The following is a 24,576-nucleotide window of genomic DNA, read 5'->3' on the forward strand; positions in this document are numbered from 1 at the left end:
GTAGCAATTGATGATGAGGAAGATGAGGAAAATGAAGAAGATGATGAGAATGATTGAATTTGCATAAATTAATCGGATCGATAAGTTGATTGGTTCTAACTTTTTATTTCGATAACTTTTTGTTTTCTATTTTCCAATTCGATATATATTGTCAATCGATTGGGTCAATTTGGAGATGATTTTTGTCAAGATAATGATGATGAGGAAGATTAAGGATAATGATGATGATAAAAACGATACACTTGAGTGAGAATCAGATTAATATCAAACTGACACCAGGCAAATGAGCAGATGATTTCATCTTGATTATAATTGCAATGGATTAATTATATTTATGGTAATACAATTTTCATTATTCTTCATGTTGTTATTTAGCTTCAATTGATGACGTTGATTCATTGGGATGAGAGTTCATTAAGACTCCCATGTTAGCATCATTCTCATCATCTTATATAATAATATTTGATGTTTTTTTTTATTCTCTGGGAAAAAAAAGTTATCCCAAAGATAATCATTGGAAATAACCATTGAATCCTCGTGTCTGTTTATCATTGGAACTAATTTGTAATTGAAATTGAATGTAACTACTCAATCCATTCATGAACCGTTTCTAATTGTTCAATGATAATCAGTCAATTCAGTTAATTCAACTACCAAGCATCATCATGGTGAATGTTTATCAAACCAATCAAATCAATCATCAACCAACCACCATAATTAGTAATACTTTTTACTGGAGATTCTCAATTGTCATTAATAATCAATGATAATCCATAAATTTCATATTCAACATTCACCATATAAGGTCAATGATTATGATCCAATTTTTGATAACAATCAACGCACCCAAATTTTAGGTGAAAGGTAAATTGTTAACCTCTCATTATGAGATAGACAATTAAATTGATTGATAAAAAGTTAACTATCAACATTACAGATGAGGATAAATGAATTGGATCATCATTAAATTATCATTAATTTGTTTTCTATTGATGTTTGATTGTGATTATCCTTCTGTTGTTGTTATTAAATCATTTTGTATTGGACAAAAAATAAACCAAATAGATTAATTCATCTTCACTTTGGGATTTGATGATAATCATCATCATCCTATGGGATTTTTTATCATCATCATGATAACAATGGTGATTTCGGGTGACAAAACGCCCCGAAATCCTTAATCACAAACACTAATCACTAAAAATGTTAATCCAATGAAATTAATGTAACCATTTCATTCATTTAATGACCAATACATTAGTAACTTTATATTGATTATGTTTGTTATCATTGATAAAAAAATCATTGTGATCACCTCATGGGAATCATGATCAACAATGATGATGATGATGATCAAGAAACGGAAATGATGTAAAAAAAGGCAAATGATGATGAAGAAAAGTAATCAGTCCAATTGTCATCATTATTAATAACGGTAACGATTATTATTATCAATGGTAATGATGATAACTGATCATCATCATTGTTATTGACTGATGATCATTTCAAGTCTGTTATTAAATTTGCAAACAATGATGATAATCATCCTAATGATGATGATGATGATTGTACAATAATAATGATAAAAATATCAATAAATGAAAATTGATCAAATTATTGATTAACTGTTTCACTTTCAAAATGGCAAAATTTTTTCCTTGCCCATTAGGCAATTAAAACTAAATTAACTTGATTATATTTCATCATTTCTCTTGATAAATGGATGATATTTGTTGATAACATAAAGTTGATATTGTTGATTTGATTGAAGTATGATTAACCATTTCCCATGAAATTGTGAAAGTCAATTCAATCATGATGATATTTTGATTCATCTCATCAACAATTGAACAATAGTTATTAGGCTTGTGGTATCATCATAAGCAAATGATTAACCAATTAGTCTTGAATGAGTAGTAAGAGGATAAAAAAATTCATACTTAATCCTTAATACCTTGAGGCGAGATGCAAATTCAAATGATAATCATCAATATTATCACCATGATCAACACCCAACAAAAAAAACAGTTTATTACTGATTATCCAACCCAATGAACCAATTAATATCAATCAATTCAAATTGTTCAGCCACCAGAAGCTTGATTAATCTTGATATTTGGACTTTCACCTTTATCATAATGTATCAGTATCCTCTCTCTATCACTTTGCCCTCTCTCATCCTCATCCTCCATCATCTATGATATTTATCCTCATCTTCAATCAAAATGATGATCCAAAGCAAATTGATAGCATAAGAAACTCTCCTCCTCCTCTCTCTCTCTCTCTCTCTCTAAAGCTTATCTTCATCATCTTGCAATCACCAAATGCGTTAACAATCAACTTCATCCTCTTCATCTTCCGCCATCATCATCATCATTTTTATTCATAATAACAATGGAAATCATTTTCTACTCTTCATTGTTGATCCCTTTTCTAAATTGTCAACTCTGTTCACTTTCACTCTATCCACCGGGTCTATTATACCCTCCAAAATTTATCAACATCTTTATTGCCACTATCATCATCATCATCATCATCATCATCATCATCATCATCGTCATCATCATCAATATATTGACTTTATCACAAACAATCAAAAAAAAAACATCAACATGAATACATAACATTTACAATATCAATTGTGTCCAATTTTTTAGTTTCCTCTGTAACATTGGTAAACAATCAATTTAATTGTTTACCATTAGTCTAACAATTTAATTCCATGTAAATTGATCTTTCCTCAGATTATTGGATGTGATAAGATTGAAAATAAAGTTCTGAGGCTCGAATCAACTTCTTATTGGTTAACTTGACAATTAATTGACCAAAAGGTGATGATACTAATTTACTGAATGGACTTCGATCATCAATGATGTGTAATCAATGATAATCAACTGATTTGATGTTAATTACGAATATTGGATTAATACATATGTTGTAATCTAATCACGATTAGCATGATAGAAACTCGACCACAATTAATTGATTCACATTAAGCTTGAAAGTACTTTGAGTTTACAATTAAGAGAAGAGAGAAAAAAAAATAAGAAATAATTATTATCATCATTATCATGATGATGACAATTAAGAGATACTTGTTGTCATGTTGATAATAATGATGATACTGTTGGAAAGGATCATCTTTTCATCCTTTATCTTCATCATCTTCATAGTGAGAGACTTAATCTCATCTACAATTAAATGTAATCACTTAAAAATAGTTTGATGTAGTTACTACTCAATGGTTGGCTTAACGTTCACTGATTTAATGTTAACGGTACAATTTACTTGATAAACACGATAAGATGATGATGATGATGATGATGATGGTAATAGAGATTGAAATGAAGATAAAGATGATAATGATGGAGAAGGATAAAAGTTTAGACTGAGAAAAATGATGCTAGAAGAAAAATAAAAACATTCTATTCCATAGGAATCATTTTCCTTTCTCAATCTCTCATCTCTCATCTTCCATCTTCCATCATCATCATAATCACCATCTTTAAATATGCAAACCATTATTGAGATAAATTAACATTGAGGTCAAAGATTGAGCCAAATGATAAGATTACGATGACTCTGTCGACATGAAGTAAACATGATGAGCTATCATGTATTAAGATGTCAACCCGATCCCATTTACTTTCATATGATTAGCAAGAGAGAGCGAGAGAGAGGACAAGAGATACTCTGACTGTCATCCTCATCCTCATCATCTTTGTTTGTTTTCACTGTTTATTATCTCATCATCATCATCATCATCATCATCTCAGTGTATCATGTTACTGTTTTTTTTTGAATTAGAATATGAATCAACTGAAACGAGAAAAAATTTGTAACCTTATCGTGCTGAGACAGCACCTTGATACACCTTCATTTGAATTCTACATGAACAGATTACTCTAGATTCTGATTGGTTTCATGAACTTTTCTGTTAACATTCCCATTCACTGAAAAATTATCCACAATTAAATTGCGATTTAGGATAAGATTTATACTAATCTCTTTTTATTTTGTTTCTTTTTCTTTGATTGTTCAATTGATTTATCATCACCATTTATTATCAATCTGTATTGTTATCATACCCTCGGGGTTAATAAAAATGCAATAACGTTTCAATCATTTCCTGTGCTTTTTATCATTGCAATCGTTTACTTTTTTGCTACAATTTATCAAAACTTTTCATTTTAACTGGACATTTACTTTATATATACTGACCATTGCTATTGATTCATTAATTGTATCATTAAAGTTTTATATAAATCAAATGCTAAATTGTTGTCAGTATGAATACTTTTAAAGGGTGAAACCTATCGCAACTGACCCTGAGATCAAGTAAATTGACCTCTAGAGGAATTAATTAAATCCAAGATAATTGATTGAACAATCACAATGACCTTTATCTACATTAATCTACCTTCAATAATCACAAATTGTTCATTGAGATTTAATGAGTTACACGGAAACAGATTAAGAAAGTTAAATTGATTTAACTCTTGAGATTTGGAGATAATCAATTGCAATTAAGGTTAAATTAATAGATGGAAACAACAATCAAATTGGAAAATTGTAAATTAGTATCAATTGTTAGTCATATACTCAGGGCAAGAGTGTCTCCGTGGAGGGAAAAGGAGAGTGGCAAAGAGGAGGAGGAGGAGGTGAATGAGAGAAAGAGAGAGAGAGACAAAATTAAAATGTTCGTGTCCTTTTCGGGTCACAGAATCATCATCATAATCTACCTGAGCTTCATGGTACAGTGATAGCATCTGAAAGGTAATAATAAATTGTCATCTCTCTCATCTTCATCTTCTCATTATATTAATATTTCCAGTTTTCATCTTCATCTTCCTCTTTTCTTCCTCCTTCTCATTATCATCTTTCTTAATATTCAATGTTTCACCTTGTTCATCTACAGAAACAAGATTAAAGGTAAAGTACATTAGAAAATTACAATTTTCTCAATCATAATTAACCGTTTCCTCATCTCAGTCATTATCATCATCTTTGCCTCTCTCTCTCTCACTCATTATCATCTTCATCTTTCTCATATTCACCTGAGAAATTACAACATAATTTGAATGCTAATATCGTGACAACCTTGGTGACAAAAGTTGATTATCTTACCTTGTAAAACTTTATTATCTTAAATTTACCTTGAGCTTTATGGACCTACGATTGTCAGGAAAAACAAGTTGACAGTTTTTTTTATTATCGTTATTATTACTGATTTAATTAGATTGTTAGTTTGCTAATTGTTTTTATCCTAAAAATAACCTTCCCAATTAATTGATTGTTAAATTAATCACCAGAAAAATAAAGCAAACCTTTCAATCAGTAACAATAAACAATTGTCATTGATGAAAAACTTTATTATCGTTAATGATAATCAATGATTAAATGGATTCTAATGAAAAAAAAAGTTATATATTTATCATTAATATTAATAACTGAATTAGTTGATTGTTAATAGATTACCAACCATTACGATTATCATTACAATATCAACTTGATACTAGTAGTGTATATGGAAATGATTAACTAATCATTTTTGCTTATTACTCATTTAAACTATTCATTAGTTACGTCGGAATTGATTAATATCATTTGATAATCAATGGATTTACATTTAATCAGAAATAAAGATGAAGATTTTGAAAGTTGAAAGTTTCGAGTTCTGTTTTTTATCATCATCATGATGAGGATGAAAATGGAAAATTTTCTCAACCATATCGATAATATTAATGTTCAGATTTGTCACGAAAAAGTCATCATCATCTTCCAGCATCATTATTATCAGCATCTTCTCCTTGCTTATCGGATGATAACTGTGACGATTATGATTGTTATTAGTGAAGATGAAACAAGAGAGAGAGAGAGAGAAATAGAACTTTTTTTAGAAAAGAAATAAAAATAAAATTCTACAGAGAATTAAAGGTGAAAAATGATTTTTATTTTAGAATTTTCATTTTTTTATTCTCCCAAGGTGGAAACATCATCATCACAAATTGAATACTGATCCGAGGGTGGAGTGGATTTTAAATCATCTTTTGTCGAGAAAAAAAAACACACCGAAGTTTAAATGAATATAAATGATTCTTGTCGAGTGAGAGGTGAGTTTATCTCTTGCTCTCGATAGTTTTGATGAATCTTCACCTATGACCTGAAGGTTTAAAGGGAAAGTAAATCACCAATCATGAAATTTGTTTGATGAAAACATTAAGTTGATTGTTAGTTTCTTTTTCTTTCTATTTCATCTTTTCTGTCCTCTTTTTATCTTCCTCATCCTCCTCCTTGTTTAACTGGTAAAATATTATCATTATTATTCAGTCACTCCCATGAGATTATCGTCATTGACTTTTCTCTATGTTATATATTTTCGAGAAAGAAAACTATATAATATAAATGTTTCTGAACTCGAATGATTATCTCTATGGAAACAAGAGGCTTGATGTTCGAGTTTGGAGTTTTAAAAGTTTGGTCAATGATCAGATGATTCCTGTGAAATTCAATCATTTTCATGGTGAATAATGAATGTATGTTATTCTCGTTTTATTTTTGATTCACTTTCTGGCGTTTCTATGTTTGTATCATACCTGAATTTACCTGAAGAATTGGAACACATGATGTAAATGTGGGTGGAAGTGATGGAGAAAGAGAGAGAGAGAAGATGAGAAAGTAAAGTTGGTATTGATGATGACGATGGATGATAAAGATGAAAAGTGAAGATGATCATTCGTTTGCAAGATTACCTCTCCATGACCATATCAATATAACAAGAGATTGAGATTTACTTACAAATATTTTTCATTCATTCACTCATTCATTCATTTATATTATATAATATCAATCTATTCATTTTTCTAACTTTACTCATTCATTGAAACAATTTTTCACTAAATTCACTACTTTAATTCAGTTCACTTGATTCATCTACCAATCAACCACATAATAATATTATCTCTATGGCAATATATCCATAAAAGTGTGAATAATCATCATCATCCTCATTATTCCGTTACCTGTAACAGACCAGAGAGAAAGTGAGACCAAATGAGAGAGAAACAGAAAAAGAGAGAGAGAAAGAGGAGATATTCAAGTTTACAGGTAACTAGAGATTCGTATTGAAAATGAATGAAATAGTAACCTAGAAACAAGGAAACCATAAAATCCAAGGTTAGCCAAGCTTAGATGTTACATAAATTGTAGTTGACCGAGTATCAAATTATCTGTAACCATTGGACCTTTTTAACCTCAGTTCACCTCACCCCAATTCACAACACCAATATACTAGACATACACACCTATTTTACCTAAACATGGAAAGACTATCTCACTCATCTGTATCCAAAACCAGGAAGAAAGTAAAAGGATGAATAATGATAAATTACCAGAGAGAAATTGAAAATGTTGACCTTTAACATTGATTTAAAATTCTCAAATTAATCAACAACAATAAGTAAATTAATTGAGTTTCATCAACAAGTAGCTAAGAAAAATCATATTAATATAAAATTTCAAGTTCAAAATTTTCAATGTCTGAGTTTAATTTAGTTTCAATTATCTTAATGGTAATAACATGAATATCATTTGAAAGAGTCACTGATGAGGATGAGGATGAGGAAGATGAAGGTGGGATGAAAAGGAGGAAAAGGAGGAAAAGAAACGGAAGATGAGGAAGTTACATGTAAATTGCATTACCTTAAACTAGATAGAAACTGAAAACCTCGAGAAGATGAAACGATAAAACATGGAAGATAAATGGATGATGAAGTTTCTCTCTCATATTCTGATGGATAATCTGACTCCCACTACTTTTATATCTCAAATTGATTTACATCCAAAAGGATGATGATGGGAAAGTAATAACAGCCAACAAGTAACAAAACCAATAACATTACCTCCCAAAAGATACCAGAACCTATCATCTTTTATCATCATCAACAAGATCATTATCATCATTGAATCTTCCCTTTTCATCACTGAAATATTAATAATCACCATTGAAAACTATTACATACATTTGATATTCTGTAGTTTCAAATATAATAATAATCCAAGGGTTCACAATAAACAGTTACTTTCAAAATGATTTACCAATCAATCAACATTGTCACTTAATACTCAAAGTAAAGGTGAGTGAATATGTAATCCAATTAATCATAATCTTCTGGTTAATTTAATCCACCAATGGATTAGCAGTGAAATTTTGGAAATAATTTTCCAACAACGATCTTGATTGTGATTAAATCTGATTGGAAGCCGAAAAAGGTGAGCATGAGGTTTCTGATGTTTCCACCGGAGGGAAATGATAACCAAAAACCCGCCACGTAATCAAGATGGAGATTGAATTTGCATAAATTAATCGGATCACTTGATTATCGGTTAAATTGCAGAGACACAATTGTGTAAAAATGGAGAATGAAAAAATTGATTCATTTAGATTTCGGGGTTTTTTTTTGTTGCTACACAATCAAAACAATTAACTAATCATCACCATCATCTTATCAACAATCAACAGACTACACACAATGATCATCAAATTGGAATCACATTCACACATCAACACCAGCAATCAACAAGGTTCACAATTGATTTCACGAACCAATGAACCAAATTAATCAATTAATCAAAACATATTCAAGTTCATGGAGGCAAATCAAAATTGATTATCATCTTTAAATCATCAAATTGCTGATAAACAATCAAATTGATAAAAAATAAACACGGAAGTCAATTTATTCAATAACATTTAATTTATTTCTTTATCTCTTGCAGCAAAAAAAAACGATGAGATTAATGATAAATATTATATATTACATCTTATAAGTGGGAGGTAGTGGGTGTGGTAGGGGGAGAGAGACATTATCAAAGTGTAAGAGAGAGAGAGACTCAGAGAGTGAGCAGATAATAATAATTAAGGTGTAATAATCAGGTAATAATAATTAAATTGGAAGGAGAGGAAACGGAAATAAAGAGAGAGTGAGAGAGAGAGAGAGTTGAACAATTGAACACCCATTTGATTGAAGGAATAAAATATTAATTATCTTCACTTTTGTTTCATTTTGCCCCAGGGAAAAAATCGTTTTTTAATTGTTTATATATAAGTTTTAATTTTCGAGAGTTAATTGTTGTAATTAAAGTGTTTTGTGTTTATGGGTTTGGTTGTTTTTTGTTTATATAATTGTTGTTGATTTTTTTTTTGGTGTTGGAAGTTGATTGTTGTGCGAAAATTAATAGATTACAATTTACTTAATCATTCATCATTTTACCATCTCAATTAAATTATCATTAAATCATTAGCATCGTTAATTGAGTAATCAGTCAGTGGGAAAAAGGTTTTTGAATGGTCAGTGTGGTCAATTTGGTATCTTGAAGAATTGTTTTGATGAAGAAGAAGAAGAAAAAAAAATTTTTCTGACCAGTTGATTGTTTTGTTTTGTTTTTTCAAGATTCACAATCGATAATCAATCAATTAATTATCAATTACACTAAGTGTAGGTGTTGCTGTTGTTGTGATGGTGTTGATGTTGATATCCGATGATAATGATAAGATTTATATAATATTTATAAAGATGAGGTAAAAAGATGAGAGATAAGATTTGATTTGGATTGATTACAATTGTTAATTAATTACTGAGTTAATTGTCATTGGAAAAAGGGCATGATGGGAATATTATTCTGGTACAAATCCTGAGCATTATTTTGAGCCGAAATTGGTTGAACGGGAGTAGGTTGATTGTAGGTGTAGTTGGGGTATGCATAGGCTGCTTGATGATATGTGGCATAATACTCGCTTGGTACTGCAGGGGTTGCATTGGGAGGGGTCACTGAGGTCGAACCTGAAATTGGACATTGAAAAGGGACGAGAAACAAATCGATTAGAAAAGGTCAATTATATAAAAAAAAGTGAACGGGAATCGTTTCGTATTCAAAAGGGATAATATTGTGATATTGATGATGGTGATTCTTACCCAATGAAGAGGCTGATGTTGGTGGAGTGTATAAAGTTGTTATTTCATAATGTTGCTGTTGTTGTTGTTGGGGTTGTTGGGGTTGTTGATGAGTGGGGTGACTTTGACCTATGGAGGGATCACTATTTTCAGTTATCAAGGTGTAGCCCGAGGTTGGATTAACTCCGCTATTCCAAACGCTATAGAGATCATTGTTACCATGGAGGCTGAGGAATAGGAAAAGGTTGATTGATTAGAATTGTGAACAATTTAAATTGATTAAAAGGCTTACCCATTATATTGCTGATTGTTATTTGAAAGTCGAGGTCTTTTGGGTGCTTTAGAATCATTATCGACACCATTTTGTATTGAACTGGGTGAAGTTGTGGTTCGGTTATTACTGGCATTTGATGGGACTGAAGGTTCAGTTTTAAATGACTCGGTCTTAAAATCTATGGTGAAAATTGGTCAGAAATGGATAACAGATTAGTAATTTGATTTCTCCGTGGAAAATATTGAAACGATTATCATGAAATCAAAGGCATTGTAAAGTTAATTGCATGTTGATTAAATGGTCTTATCTAAAATAGTTCATTTAATTGTTGGAATGATGGAATTAATTTAGTTTCTCTTTCCTTCTCCCTGAGATTATCATGAATATGGAGAGAGAGGTTTTATGAGAAGGAGAAAGAATCAATAATATCGATTTATTTTTTTGTCTATGAAAGAATTTGAAAGAATAACAAGTTCATAAAGAGGAAGATGAAGATGAAGGTGGGGTGGGTTAGTGAGAGAGAGAGAGAGGTAAGAGATGAGGATGAGTGGGAGGAGGATGAAAGGAAGTGTCGGTGGGAGATATTTGAAAGTGTATATATGAAAATGGATCAATAATGTTACTCTTTTTTTCTGTTCATATAAATACACATAACTCATCTTCCTTTTTATAGATACACATGAGGAGTCATGATGATAATGCTGCTGATGATGATGATACAAGAAGCAAGAAAAAAAAGATGAGGATGATAATGATGATGATGCTGGAAAGAGTTGATTACAAAGACTTTTTTTCTTCATCTTCTTTTTTTTTCTCCTCTTCTCTTATCAAAGGCACTCCCAGTGGTGATGAACCAATAGGATGAAAGATATAATATAAGTTGAAATAAATTCTCTATGAAACATTCTGATATCTACTAAGTGAGAATGCTCAGAGTTCTGGAAATTATTTTACCCTTTTTTTTGTTTCTTTCTTTCTTATATAATAATAAATATCGAGAGAATGTAATTTTTTTTGTCTAAACAAAATTTCAATTCAATCGAAAATCTTTAAAAATAAAGTCTCGCCCAATGAACTTCATCTGATAATGATGAACATCATCATCATCATCATCATCATGAGTAATAAAAAAGAATCAGAACTTTTTTTATCGCCCTCCTTAAATGAGCAATATAACAATACTCGAGACTTCATGTAGTGAGTTTCAAGAGAGTGAGAAATGAAGATAAAGGAAGATGAAGATTCCCTGTGAAGTGGGAGGAAAATGATGATAATAATGATGATGATGATGATAAACACAGTTAAATAATAATAATCATCTTTTTCAAGTCACCAATCGTAATTTCCGCTGAAAATTGTCCTAACCTATTATAATATAAGAGTCCTTTTGATAAGTCAATATTAATCTCAGCGGGAAAACTTTACTTACAATCAGTGTGACCTTAAATTATCAAGAGGTTATCATCATTATCTTCATCATCTTCATCATCTTCATCATCATCCGCCTCTTTGTTGATCAACCCTCTATCCACTCCCATCACCAGAATCAAGATGAAGATGAAGATAATCTGATAATCCTAAACTTTTGCCTGTAAACAATTAACTGAGATTGAGATCAACTATTAAATGGTAACGATTTGTTTATATGATATATGAACATTAATAAGTTAATCATCAATAAATAATCAATTGTAAAGGTAAAAAATTAATTGTGAAACCCATGTAATCAAATGATAATCATGGTAACAGATAACATGGAATCACGTTAATGGTTAACAAGAAAATGATAATATTCACAAGTCACGATCTCTATGGTTCCTATGGTGGTAAAAATTAACCATCACGCTAACAATTTACTGTTATTAAAGTGAGAGAGTGTTTGAAAATCAATTTAAATCACAATGAGATAATCAATAATATATAACACAGACAAATGATGATCCTTGATTATCCTCATTTGGGTAAAATTAAACCTCAAATCAAATATAATCATCAGTTAATTTGTGTAACAATATAAACAATTAAGGTAAGTGAATGAGTGTGTGTATGTGTTTTGATTGCTTGGGAGTTGATTACATTTAACCTCTGCCCTTTTGTTTGTTGATTGTTTAAGTGATTAAATTGATATTCCATTGGAATTAACAATTAACTAGATAACAATTAACTTTTCTTTTCCATTGGATTTTGTATAAATTGATTGAGATTTTTTTTTTCTGTTGAAAAAAACTTTTCACAATCGTAACAATGAGCACTCATGCTGGGACATTGAGGGACTCGGTGGGTTGATGATGTGGAGGATTAGGAAGTGGGTGGTGGTGATGATGATGAAGATGAAGATGAAGATGAAGATGTAAGATGAATAGGTTTTCATCATCAATTGTATAGTATTTTTAACAATACAATTTGAAAATTTTCTTCCATTTTCTTTTCATTGTAAAAACATTTCTGTTTCCTCTTCCTCCTCCTACAATTAAAAAGCATCCTCATCATTTTAAACAGTTGGATTTTCACTCACTTTTTGTGAGCCACTTTGATTAACTTGGGGAAAATATTATTTATCTATTAATTTGATTGTAATCAAATTAAATCCAAGATTAACTTCATCCCTCTCTCTCTCCCTTTCTATTGATTAACCGCTAATCCGATTATATCTCAATATTGACTCTCTATTTGATATATTAAATTATGTTTGTAAGTTAATACACACAAATGATTAAGTAAATTGTGTTGACAACAAAGATAATCATAAGTTAATCATTAGACAGTTATAATCATTATCTGGCTTGTTAATCAACCTCAATGGTTTGATTCCGGAAGAAACAGTTTAAAAACTAATCAAATTGTAATCAAAGTTAATTTTGTTTTTTTTGCCTTAATCAAGATAAAAGTAAATTATTTAAGGATATTAACAATTTAACAATTGAGAATGGTAAAAAAAGACTAATTAATATCAAGGTTTAATTGACAATTAAACAGGATAATAAAAAATTAACTTATTTCCAAGGTTAATTACCAGTTTAATTGTAATAATTAATGAACAAAAGTAACGGTAAAAATTTACTTGGTATGTAAATATAATAATAACAATTAAGAGATAAAATCAAATCTTTTTGATTGTTTGTAATTTACAGTTTTGAAATTGATGACAATTAATTGTTTGATTGTTTCTATTTGTCACAATCATTCAAATTAAGCTAATCAAATTAAATCATTTTGTCTAAGTTAATCATCATCTTCATGTTAATCTAAAGATACTCACACTTAGCAAATTAACTGATGAGGTGCAAAGATAATAATAAATAATAATAATTAGATTAACTTAATGATAATATTGTTACAAAATAATTAACTTGTCTTGTGTCTTAATCATTATCATCATAATCATCATCATCATCTTATAATAGCCTAAGGATAAGATGATGATAAAACCACAAGAAAAAGTTTCGTCGCCTCATCATCAAGCTAATTGTGAATATAAGACAAATTTGACTTTCTCTTTCTATTTTTCTGTCTAAATTAAAATATTATCTTCTCTTTTATCTTCATCTTGTCATCCTTAATGTATCATTAGTAGTTGATGTTATTTTTTTTAATGCCAAAACAAATTAAACCTTAATGATGATGATATTTAATGGACGCGGTGGTAAAAAAATCCTCATCTCATGTAACTAAAAGTTTGCATGTTATAAATAAAGTTTATCTTGTTAAAGTTTTTTTTTCACTGCTTTTTAATGTAAGTAACAAAACTGACCCTTAACTGACCATTTAATTGGTTTAATTGTCATTTGATAAATCTTAGTAAAAGCTAATCATCTTGATCGGTGTTACTATTTAAACTTTATCATTGATATTGAAAGATTAACATTTGTAATGAGCTGATGTATATTATTGTTGTTATATGGTTATGATTACAATGATGATTATTTGAATGGAGATGATGATGATGATGATGAGAGTGAGACGTTTGTAAGATGATAAAGGTGTAAATTGTGAACAATTGAAAGTGATGATGAGAGCGGGAAAAGGACATTCGATTGGTGGAGAGTTTGAATTATACTGTTGGGTTAAAAAGACAGAGAAAGTCAAAAGCGTTTTTGTCATCATCATCTTCATCATAAAGCTTTTTTGTTTGGAGGGAAGAAAGAGAAATGATGATGATGATGATGATGGAAACGAGGATTTTAGAGGTGGTAGTGGTGGTGGTGGTGGTGGTAGAAGCCACAACTGACTTCTAACAATTCAAATACTATTGCTTTTCATTTCTATTGTAACGTTTAACTTTTGTCTTCCTTTACAAAATTGACTCTTGACTCTCTGTCTATGAATTTTTATGGCCTGAGGGCAAATTGATGCAATTGTGTGTTGTTATAATTGCAAAGATACCAAAGGTAAATGCATAATATCAACAACCATGAAATCTGTTAAAATGTGAATAACAATAAACATTTCCACCTAAATTGCAAATCATTTGGTCATAATTAAGAAATGTAAAAGTGTAATCTTGAGTTTTTTTTTGTTTACTATCCACCTCATTAATCTGTGATGGTGATGATGGTCAAGATTAAATAGATAATTTGAGAGAAAAGTTTTTCCTGTGATGATAAACACCTAAGATTTAATTGATAACTAAAATGCAGAAAACAACAATTTGATGATGAAAAACTCGTAAAGGCGATGATACAATTATGAGTGTTTCTTTCTGTTGTATCTACAGAAGTAGAGAATGGAAAACAATTCTAATAAACTGAATGGAATTGAATCTCCAGAGGAAGTGGAAAATATTTTCCACTCTCTCTCTCTCTCTTTTCCACCTTCTTCCTTTTTCCAAGGTGAACAATGAACAGGGGAAGAGGCAAAAAAGAGAGATCCACCTAAAAGAATATCATAAAAAGCAATGGTTTCCATCAATTGAGTCTCTCTTTCTCTCTCAAATTGATGAGGATGGAGAAGCAAAAAAAAAACAGAAACATCAGATTCCAAGTTAACTCTGTAAGCCTGATGGTCAATGATAATAATGGTGGACAGATTAAGGTTATCACAAGATAACATGAAGCTTAATGATAATTGAAAGTAAGTGCACTTAGATTATTATCATACCCTTGCTGATGATGATGATGATGATTAAATTATCATCAAGACACATTGAATGTAGATTCAATTTGGTAAATCATTAAGTCCTTTTTGTTTGTTTGTTTGTTTTCATGATAATGTTTCAATGGTTGTGATGGTCATTTGTTGATGTATTTGAATTCTGGACTTACCTTCAATATGATTCTCATTGGGTGATGGATTTTTCCTCTTCTGGTGCCTTTGCTGCTCTTCAATACCCAAAATACCGTTAATTGAATAAGTTGCTGAGGTTGGTGTTGATTGGGCTGATTGTGATTGCTGTTGGGCTCCATTTACAATTACGGAGGTTACATTATGAGGTTGAGAATGGGAATTGGGTGAAATAGCTGAATTGGTGTTTTGATTGCTATTTGAATTGTGATTGTTGTTCAAATTGTTACTAGAATTGTTCATACAGTGTTTTGCCTTTTCTGCTGCTTTATTACGGACAATTCTGGAAACGGAAATGAAGACCAGAAAAAAGAATATGGAAAAATGTGAAATAAAATGAGATTAGAATAATGGATCAAGGTAAATATGAGATTATCTTTTTCAATCTAAATAACAATTAAGAATTTGTTTTCTATTTCTACTCGTTGGGTAAGTGACAATAATTGTAACTGTTTACGATTGACAAATTAGTTAATCAATTGGCTTAAATATTTGTTCAATTTTTATCATGTTATCAACTGATTGTATTCACTTTCCATTGGAAATTAATATCAACAAATCAGGAAGATATTGAAACTTAATTTGTTATCAGAACTTTTTATCTGTTATTTTTTTCCCTCTCTGGTTGTTTATTGTTGATAATCAATTGAATTAAGTGTTAGATTTTGATTGTCAATTGTGATGATAACAGATTATGATGATTACATTATCAAGTAACATGTAACAAGATTTTTATCCGCAAGGGGTAAAGGGCAGAGAGAGAGAGAGAGAGAGAGAGAGAGATATGTATTGGGGTGTAGGAGACAAGATGAAATTGATGAAGAGTGGGGTGGGTTGGAGAGAGAGAGAGAGGGAATTATATTATCATCATCATAGATATAGTATATTCTGTATAGAGTCACCTTGTAACTTTGAATTCCCTGTTGAATTATATTCCAATCAATTTTATCTGACTCTTTCATCTTTTGATAAAATGGTTATTCTTGTAATTGCATTGATCTAGGATGATGATAATGATGATGATAACAGATGATACCTCTAATTGCTGATTCTCAATTGATCACTAACTTTAATCCTCTTCAACCATTAGAGACTATTTTTATTTAGAGATGATGATGATGATGATGGAAATTGATTAACATTCAATTTAAAGGACAACCATTCTGATTGTAGATTAAGTTTTCTCTTTCTCCCCTTATCATATTCTGATACATGTTGATACTCATTGAGAGCATGATGCTGAGTTCTTACCTGTTTATGGATGAAACTGAAGGTATATTATCATTATCGCAAATACCATCAGACAATAGGCGATCTCGTATCTCCCAGGCAAACATTGTTGGATTTTGTTTCTTGTAATTTGCAATTGCATCAACCACTTTAGGTGTGGCTACTTTGGGCTTAGAACCGCCGATGACCCCAGGTTTGATTGAACCTGTTTCATAATATCTGTTCAATGAGAGATTAAGATTAGTTATAACTTGGAATCAGCTGAATGTACATGAGATTGTTATGGAATAACTTTCGAATGGAAAACTTCGCTCGAATTTACTTGTTTTCTATTTCATTTGAACAGGATGAAGATGGAAGAAGAAAAAGAAGATGATGATGATGATTTTCTCTTTATTTCTGTTTTCTTTTACGTAAATAATCATTTTCTCTCTCTCTCTTTCTCGTTTTTTTTTGCTTCTTCTTCCTCTTCTTCCGGTGTTAGTACGATTTGGATGGATGATAAAGTTGTATCAAGTCCATTGATTGTAAAGAGATGAAGATGATTATCATCATGAATATATAAAAATAAAGATGGAGGATGGTGATGATGATACTTGACTTGATTTTTGTATCTCCTTTTTTTCTGTGTCATTGATACACTTTGACACAAGATACCTTTTAGGTCACTTATTACAAACGGACAAAAGGGCTCTCACATCTTTCTCTCTCTATCATCCTCATCTTCATCAACAGATTTAAATTACAGTGAACAGAACATCATCTTTGACTTGTTCATCATCATTATCTTCATCTTTTCACTAATCATCTTTATCTTGTTTCTCTCTTTCTACAAAATTAGAATGTTATTTGTGCGAAAACAAAGTGAACCGACTTAAGGATGGAGAAGAAGATGAAAGATGAGGATGCTAAAAGTTCATCAAAATAACCTGAATATTTCCAACGAAAAAGGAAAGCGAAACTTTTTTTTTGTTTCTAAATTTAATTTCCATCATGAAGGTAAATGAATAATGAATTTTGATAACAAATGAATCGTTTTTATTTTGTTTGATTTCGCTGGCTGGTTAAATGATAACGAATAAAAGATTTCGTTGTAATCGTAGGTTTAGTTTTTCTTTATTGATGATTCATGAATATAAACAGACGAATCCAGAATTCACAGAATTTTTCACTCACTCTCTCTCTCTCTCATTCCATAGACACCGAATCTATTACAAAGATTTCAAATCTCAGCTGGATACATTCATGTGGATCCAATTGGAAATGAATCTCACTTTCACTCCTTTTTCCTCTTCTATCATCAGGATGATCTCTCTCTAACTCTCATTCCCCTGAATAATGTTAACTGAACTTGTTCATGGTTCACAGATAACTCACTTTTCCACTTGCTATACATTTTACTCAGACGGCTATGGTCATGTGACCAGGAGGCAGCAATGGTGCATTGCAGTGTGAATAACATTCCTGGTTGACTGATCTGGTGCAAGATTAGGGTTTAATTCATGAATCATGAAACTATTTTGGAACAAATTTCATCTCTTTTTCTCTCTTTCTCACTTACAATCATCAAGATAAACCTGAAATCTGAAAATAATCACAGAGAGAGAGAGAGAGAGAGAGAGAGAGAGAGAGAGAACCAGGAATTTAACGACTTCATCGCCATCAGAACTTTTCATGAATTTCATCTACTTCTTAATCTCTAAGTCTACGATTTCTTCATGATCTAGTGTTGATTTATACTTCAAGAACTTTTTCCAATCAATAACATTGCAATCATATTTTATATATAACTGTAATATTGAGAGATAACCACGTTGACCATGCATCATTGGCCATCAATATTCAGGGTTAAATATCTGAGTAAAATTTTTCATTCAGAATTTACTCAGATTTCACTTTCTTTTTACTCTTTCTTTTTTCGCTCCACAAAAACTGATCAATCTTCAGTTTCAAGGTTTTCTATCCTCAAGCTTGGATGCATATGATTATTATACTGACCACTGGTTACTCTCTCTCTCTCTCTCTCTCTCTCTCACCTCTTAGGAGTCATTTGGTTAAGCTCGATTAACTCTCTTCTATGTAAAATGTTACCACTAGGTCACTTTCCCTTTTCCATGCAGCGATGAACCGATAAAAAAATTAGGAGCGACTGATATGCTTTCACACATTCATTTTATTTCGCATCTTCATCATCATCATCTCTCTCTCTCTCACTTCTATGGTGATGAAAACGTTGATGAAGGGACGACCTTGACGTTAGATGTTCGGGGTGAGTGAGAATCGGCGTAGCGGAAGAACGTTTTTTTACGAACCAAAGAATAGGAAAGAGGAAAAGAAAGAGATGAAATTTTACTCTCTATCTCTCTCTCTCTATGAAAGAGACTGGGGGATGCGTATCAATCATAACAAATACATATTATCCAGTTCAATTAACAGATGATTAAAAACAGTTACAGTTATGATATATTATCATTAAATCATAATCGTTGTTGTTGTTTTTCACCATGTTACCTGGTAACCAGAATTATCTCAAAATGAACAATGAATCTCAATGTTAGTCTTTCCATTGTTTATTCATACATTTTCAATTCTATTAACATGGTTAACACATAAAGAAGCAAATAAACACAAAAAATTAGTTGATCATTGATTCACATTCTCGGGATTAGAATTTTTTTCCTGCGATTTTTTTTCGATCTCTCCATCTATTCATTAGCTACCATGATGATTCTTGGTGATGAACAAAAAGTTCCTATCTGATGATGAACCTCTTCAACCTATAACAAGAATCTAACCTTTTCTTCCGCCTTTTTTCATCATCATCATCATCATCTCTCTCTCTCTCTCTCTCACTCTCTGCATCTTTATCCTATAATATTCAATGAAGATTTTTCCTTCTCTTCATCTTCCACCAAATGAACAACAACAAGATGATGATGAAAGAGACAGAAAATGATGATGTAACTGCGCAATTGCATATAAATCAAGTGATAAACTGACAGAGGAAAAGTTGATATGAAAAGATGAGAACGAAAGAGAGAAAAAAATTCATGAAAATTCAGTTCATGATTAGAAATAAAATGAAAACTTCGAACTCTAAGACAAAGCGAAACTTGAAAAATCAGATGGGAAACTTTTCCCCATTCAAAGGAATATGGATAACTTAATATCGAAAGAAAAGTTGACCAAAGTTCTCAAGTAAGAAAGATATTCCATATTGAAATCGAAGTTGATTGAAAAGGTTATCATATTTACCTTCCCAGAATTTTGGATACACAACCATGTGATACTCGAAGCTGTCGACTTATATCACAGGGTCTGACCCCGTTATGGGCCAATTCAACTATTCGCTGTCTAACAACATCAGGTAATGGTCGCCCATTGACAAACACTCCACCCAATTGATTTACTCCTCCATGACCTAGAAAATATCATCAAATTGATTGAAAGAGAGAAAAAAACTTATCATTATTAGAAAATTGAACATAGATATTAATAATTATGATTATGTGTCTTAATTAGTGTGAGTGTGTATGTGTCTAGGTGATAATCATGCAATGATATTATGAAATCCGATTGTCAGATTAATGTTAATCTCAATTGTAATGATTAAATTTCAAAATGGTTTCACATTTCAATTGTGAGTGACAACAAGTTAAAGGATGAGGTAAAATGATGATGCCAATTGATGATGATGATGATGATTTTCACATGATAAACTCACTTTGACATGAATAATACTCCATCATGGAGGCATTGTATCTGTAAGCTGTTGTTAAATCCATCATTGGATTAATTATATAAGGAAAAGGATTAAAAGGTAAATCGTTGATTCTTCAACAAATCAACTTAAAATCCTTTTGATCCTGAATGATAATCAATAATCAATTTGTATTTGTAACACACAATTAAAACTGTTAATCAAGAGTTGACACTTTAAATTGCAGAGAAACAGTTATAACTGTCAACAAATGATGCACATTTGAACCACACGATTAAGATGATGTCGAAAATTTTTTCATCATCAAAATTAATTGTCAACAACAATAAACGATAATCAAAATTGAAGATTTAATTTTAAGGCCAACACTTGATAATCCATTTGGGTAAACAAACAATTGAAAAATTTGACATCAAGAATATTAAACAATTGGAAACCTTATGGAAATGATTATGAAGATGATTAACTAATTGTGAATATTAAATACACTGATTAAATTGTTGACTGTTCGTGTGTACTAATGGTTAGTGTTGTTATCGTACTTTCGACTTGGTTAGAACTAGAAAACGAGCGAAAAAATGAGTTCGAAAATTATGGATATAAAAAAAAGAGCAAAAGAGAGAGAGAGAGAGAGAAGACTTTTGGTATATTCGAGAGTCTTAGCATCATCATCTTCTCGTCATCCTCATCATCTATGAGAAGAAGAACCTCCTCATCATTTAGATCCCTCCTTCTTTTACTCTTCTTTCTTCATCTTCTCCTTTTTATCCACTTACTTTTTTCTTCTTCTAAACATCTTCCTACTCTTTCCTTCACAATTTCCATCATGAAATTCAGAGAAAGAGAGAGAGAGATTATTATCTTCATCTTCATCTTCATCATAATTAGGATCATCTCTCGAAAGAAGCAAAAAAATGAGAGGAATAATTTTTTCCTCGGTAAAATATCCGTAAAATTAGTTCGTAACATTGGTTATCATTTTTTACCACCCTCACTCTCTCCATTCACCCACCCTCTTGATGATGATGATGATGATGCTACTAAGACGATAAAGATGATGAAGATAAAAGATAAAGATGATATGTTAAGCGTGAAATTAAAGGAGATTTTCATTGACATGATTCCAATTTATATCATCTTGGCATTAACTTCGCCATCTTGTGGTATCATAAACCGTTATCCAGACACTTTCACTTCATATCCACTCACCTAAACACCCTCTTCCTCTCCCACTATCAAACTATTCATTCACCCGCTCCAAAAGATTCCCAGTCTTCCGTTAGATTGAAACTGTCATTACCAAGGATCAAGGGTATAAGTCAAAATTATTATCATTCCTAATCAACATCCAAACCAACAACACGATGCACATCACCACCACCACCATCATCATCATCATCATCATTAGATTCATTCATTGATATTCAAATGGAAAGTGTTATAAAACGTGATGAACAAAAATCGAATATTGGTTAACAAGGAAAATGAAATTAAGAAAAATGTTACAACTAAATTGTTCAACATCGAGTTCTAACCAGTGACAAAAGATGAATAGAAAATACATTATATGAGTTGTTAAGTTATAACATTATGATGAATAAACGTAAAGTATTTAAAGTGTAGTAGCGATGATATTATTATTTTTTCTGATCTTTTCTTCACAATGAAACACTGACAGCTCGAAGTAAAAGAATGGCCTGAAAAAGTCAACGTCAGAATTGACTAGAGATATAATATACTAGTCTCTCTCTCTCATTGTCAATAGGAAGCAAGAGTAATAACAATAATAATAGTGCCTATGGTAATAATATCATAATAATAAGCGTTGAATGAGCTTATAAAAGGATCGAAGGCAACATTTTACAAGCAGAAGAAAAAAGATACATTATATCCAACATTGGATTCTTTTTTCTCTCTCTCATCATCATCATTTTCCTCTCTCTCTCTCTCTTTGCTTTCTCTATGTGTATTACAATGTTTCGAAGGAAAGAAAGAGTGAAAGAGAAAAAGAAAGAGAGCAAGATGATGATGATGATGATGAGGGAAGAGCAGTAACAATACAAAAAAAGAGTCTCTTTTTTTTCTTATGCTTCTGCTGTGACATTCAATGTCTATGGTAAAGTCTCTGTGTGTTTATGTGTGTGCCTTGCATATGTTTGTGTTGTTCATTGTAAAGGTAAAGTTTGAAGACAAAGTTTCTCCCTCTTCGAGTGGAAGTTAGCAAAGAAAAAAGTCGAATCGTACAATGGAAGTTAAATAGAGTCATCATCAAGATGAGGATGAAGATGATACTGAGAGAGAGAGAGAGAGAGAGAGAGAGAGAGAGAGAGAGAAATAACTTTCTTTGTTGTGGAGATCTCATCAATTTGAGGTGGACTTTTACTGTTGCTCTTTCCTCCACACTCTCAAAATTGAGTACAATGTATTTTCATAGTTTATCATCTTGTAGTTTATGATGATGACGATGATGAGGATGATAAACTACAAGATAATCAATGATGACTATTCAATCATCTACATCAACATTTCCTGTGCATATCAATCCAATCACATGATTGTTCAGAAAAATAACTTTTCCCTCATTTAGATAATCTTACCATGGAAATTGATATTTCAATGTCTCACTATTGACACTTCAATGAGACCACTCGAACTGGACAGTAATCATATTATACAAAAGTACAGTTAATTGTAAAATCTAAAACAAGAAAAACTATTGTTGCACCGAAAAAAAAAATTGAACGAGTAATTTGAGACTCAACTATTGAGTGATGATGATCCGAATTAGCTAATTATAAGTGATAAAATTTGAACACAGAGGAAACGGAAATTACTTGGGTTCCTGTTATTCTGAACTAATTTTTAAGAATTGATAATGTCCACTTGAAGGACAAAAGATTGTATCTCATTGACACAGAATTGAAATGTGATCAACTGAACAGGGTCGAAGTGGGTGAATCAGGAGGGAGGTGGAGGAGGAAATTGATGATAAACAATGTAAATTAATACGAATTCAGGTTGAAATGGTTTCCAAAAATAAAACTGATTCTTCTCGCTGTATTGGCCCTAAACCAAGAAGTAGTCAGTTTCTACCATGGAACCAGGAGCAAATTCTGAGTAAGAAAAAAACCGCTATGAACATGGAAACCCCACTTCCACTGAATCCACTCTATGGAACACTACCAATGCATGACCAGTTAACTTTTCATTTCGACTGGTGGGACTTTTGTATCTTCTTTCTCTCTCTCTTTCTTTCCTGTCTCATTTTCCTCTGGTTTTCATCCTTTCCATCAATTTCCATCTTCATCTTACTATTCATTCATAAGTAAAATAAGATTCCTGATGCTCAATTGACTGAAGATCAAATTTTTCACTTGTAAATCAGTTCGATTTACCATCGATATCAATACCATGTAAAAAATCAATGAGAGAGAAAGAGAGAGAGAGTAAAGTATTCGGTTGAGTGAGTGATACAGTTTGTCTTCCATCTCCCTTACCTTTCTGAGCTTCATTGACTTTTACCCTCGAGCTAAATATCAGATTACATATTAGGTTATCATTATCATTGTTACCTTAATAAGGTCATCATCAAGTGTGAGTATTAGTTAGTGTTTACATAACGGTGTATTCATTGGCCGTAAAGATGATGATGACCATTGAATTAAATATGATGAGGAAGATGAAGGCAGAATGAGATGTTTAAAGTCAAAGTAATTTGAATCGCTTGACCAATGGTCCCTCTCAATGTTTGACCATTTTTTTTTTCTTATGTTATATCATGTTGAATAATAGTAACAATTATGATTATCATTATGATTTAAATTATTTGCAATTTTTTCCCTTACAACTTGACACTATTTTCTTGATTGTCACTTAATTACTTTGAATGTTTACCTTTATATTGTTACAATTCAATGATTGTTTTTGTCTCTCTCTTGTCTTATCAAATTAAAACTAATTGTTGTTGTCCGACAACAATTGTGACAATCATACAAACTAATTAACTAACTTGCTTTTAAGTTAATTGCTCAAAATTTTGATATTTCTCTCTCCTTAAATTGTTACAATTTAACTAAAATCAATAACTAATGACAAATAAGTTATGTTAACCTTGTTAA

The 24,576-nt window shown here is 31.1% G+C and overlaps 1 protein-coding gene across 1 annotated transcript in view; it reads right to left on the reverse strand.

The window, feature by feature from the left end:
- Nucleotides 1–8,737: 8,737 nt before the first annotated feature.
- LOC128386913 (paired box protein Pax-5-like) overlaps nt 8,738–24,576 on the reverse strand; it is a 39,610-nt gene continuing 23,771 nt past the window's right edge. The window contains exons 3-8 of the mRNA XM_053346028.1: nt 19,993–20,158; nt 16,759–16,956; nt 15,489–15,790; nt 10,246–10,405; nt 9,975–10,180; nt 8,738–9,842 (exon numbers count right to left, since the gene is read on the reverse strand). Of these exons, the coding sequence (XP_053202003.1) occupies nt 9,649–9,842; nt 9,975–10,180; nt 10,246–10,405; nt 15,489–15,790; nt 16,759–16,956; nt 19,993–20,158 (1,226 nt within the window). The 3' untranslated portion in view covers nt 8,738–9,648. The remainder of the gene's footprint in view (nt 9,843–9,974; nt 10,181–10,245; nt 10,406–15,488; nt 15,791–16,758; nt 16,957–19,992; nt 20,159–24,576) is intronic.

This window comes from Panonychus citri, unplaced genomic scaffold, assembly GCF_014898815.1.
Source record: "Panonychus citri isolate SS breed McGregor unplaced genomic scaffold, ASM1489881v1 Contig00077, whole genome shotgun sequence".
NCBI lineage: Eukaryota > Metazoa > Arthropoda > Arachnida > Trombidiformes > Tetranychidae > Panonychus > Panonychus citri.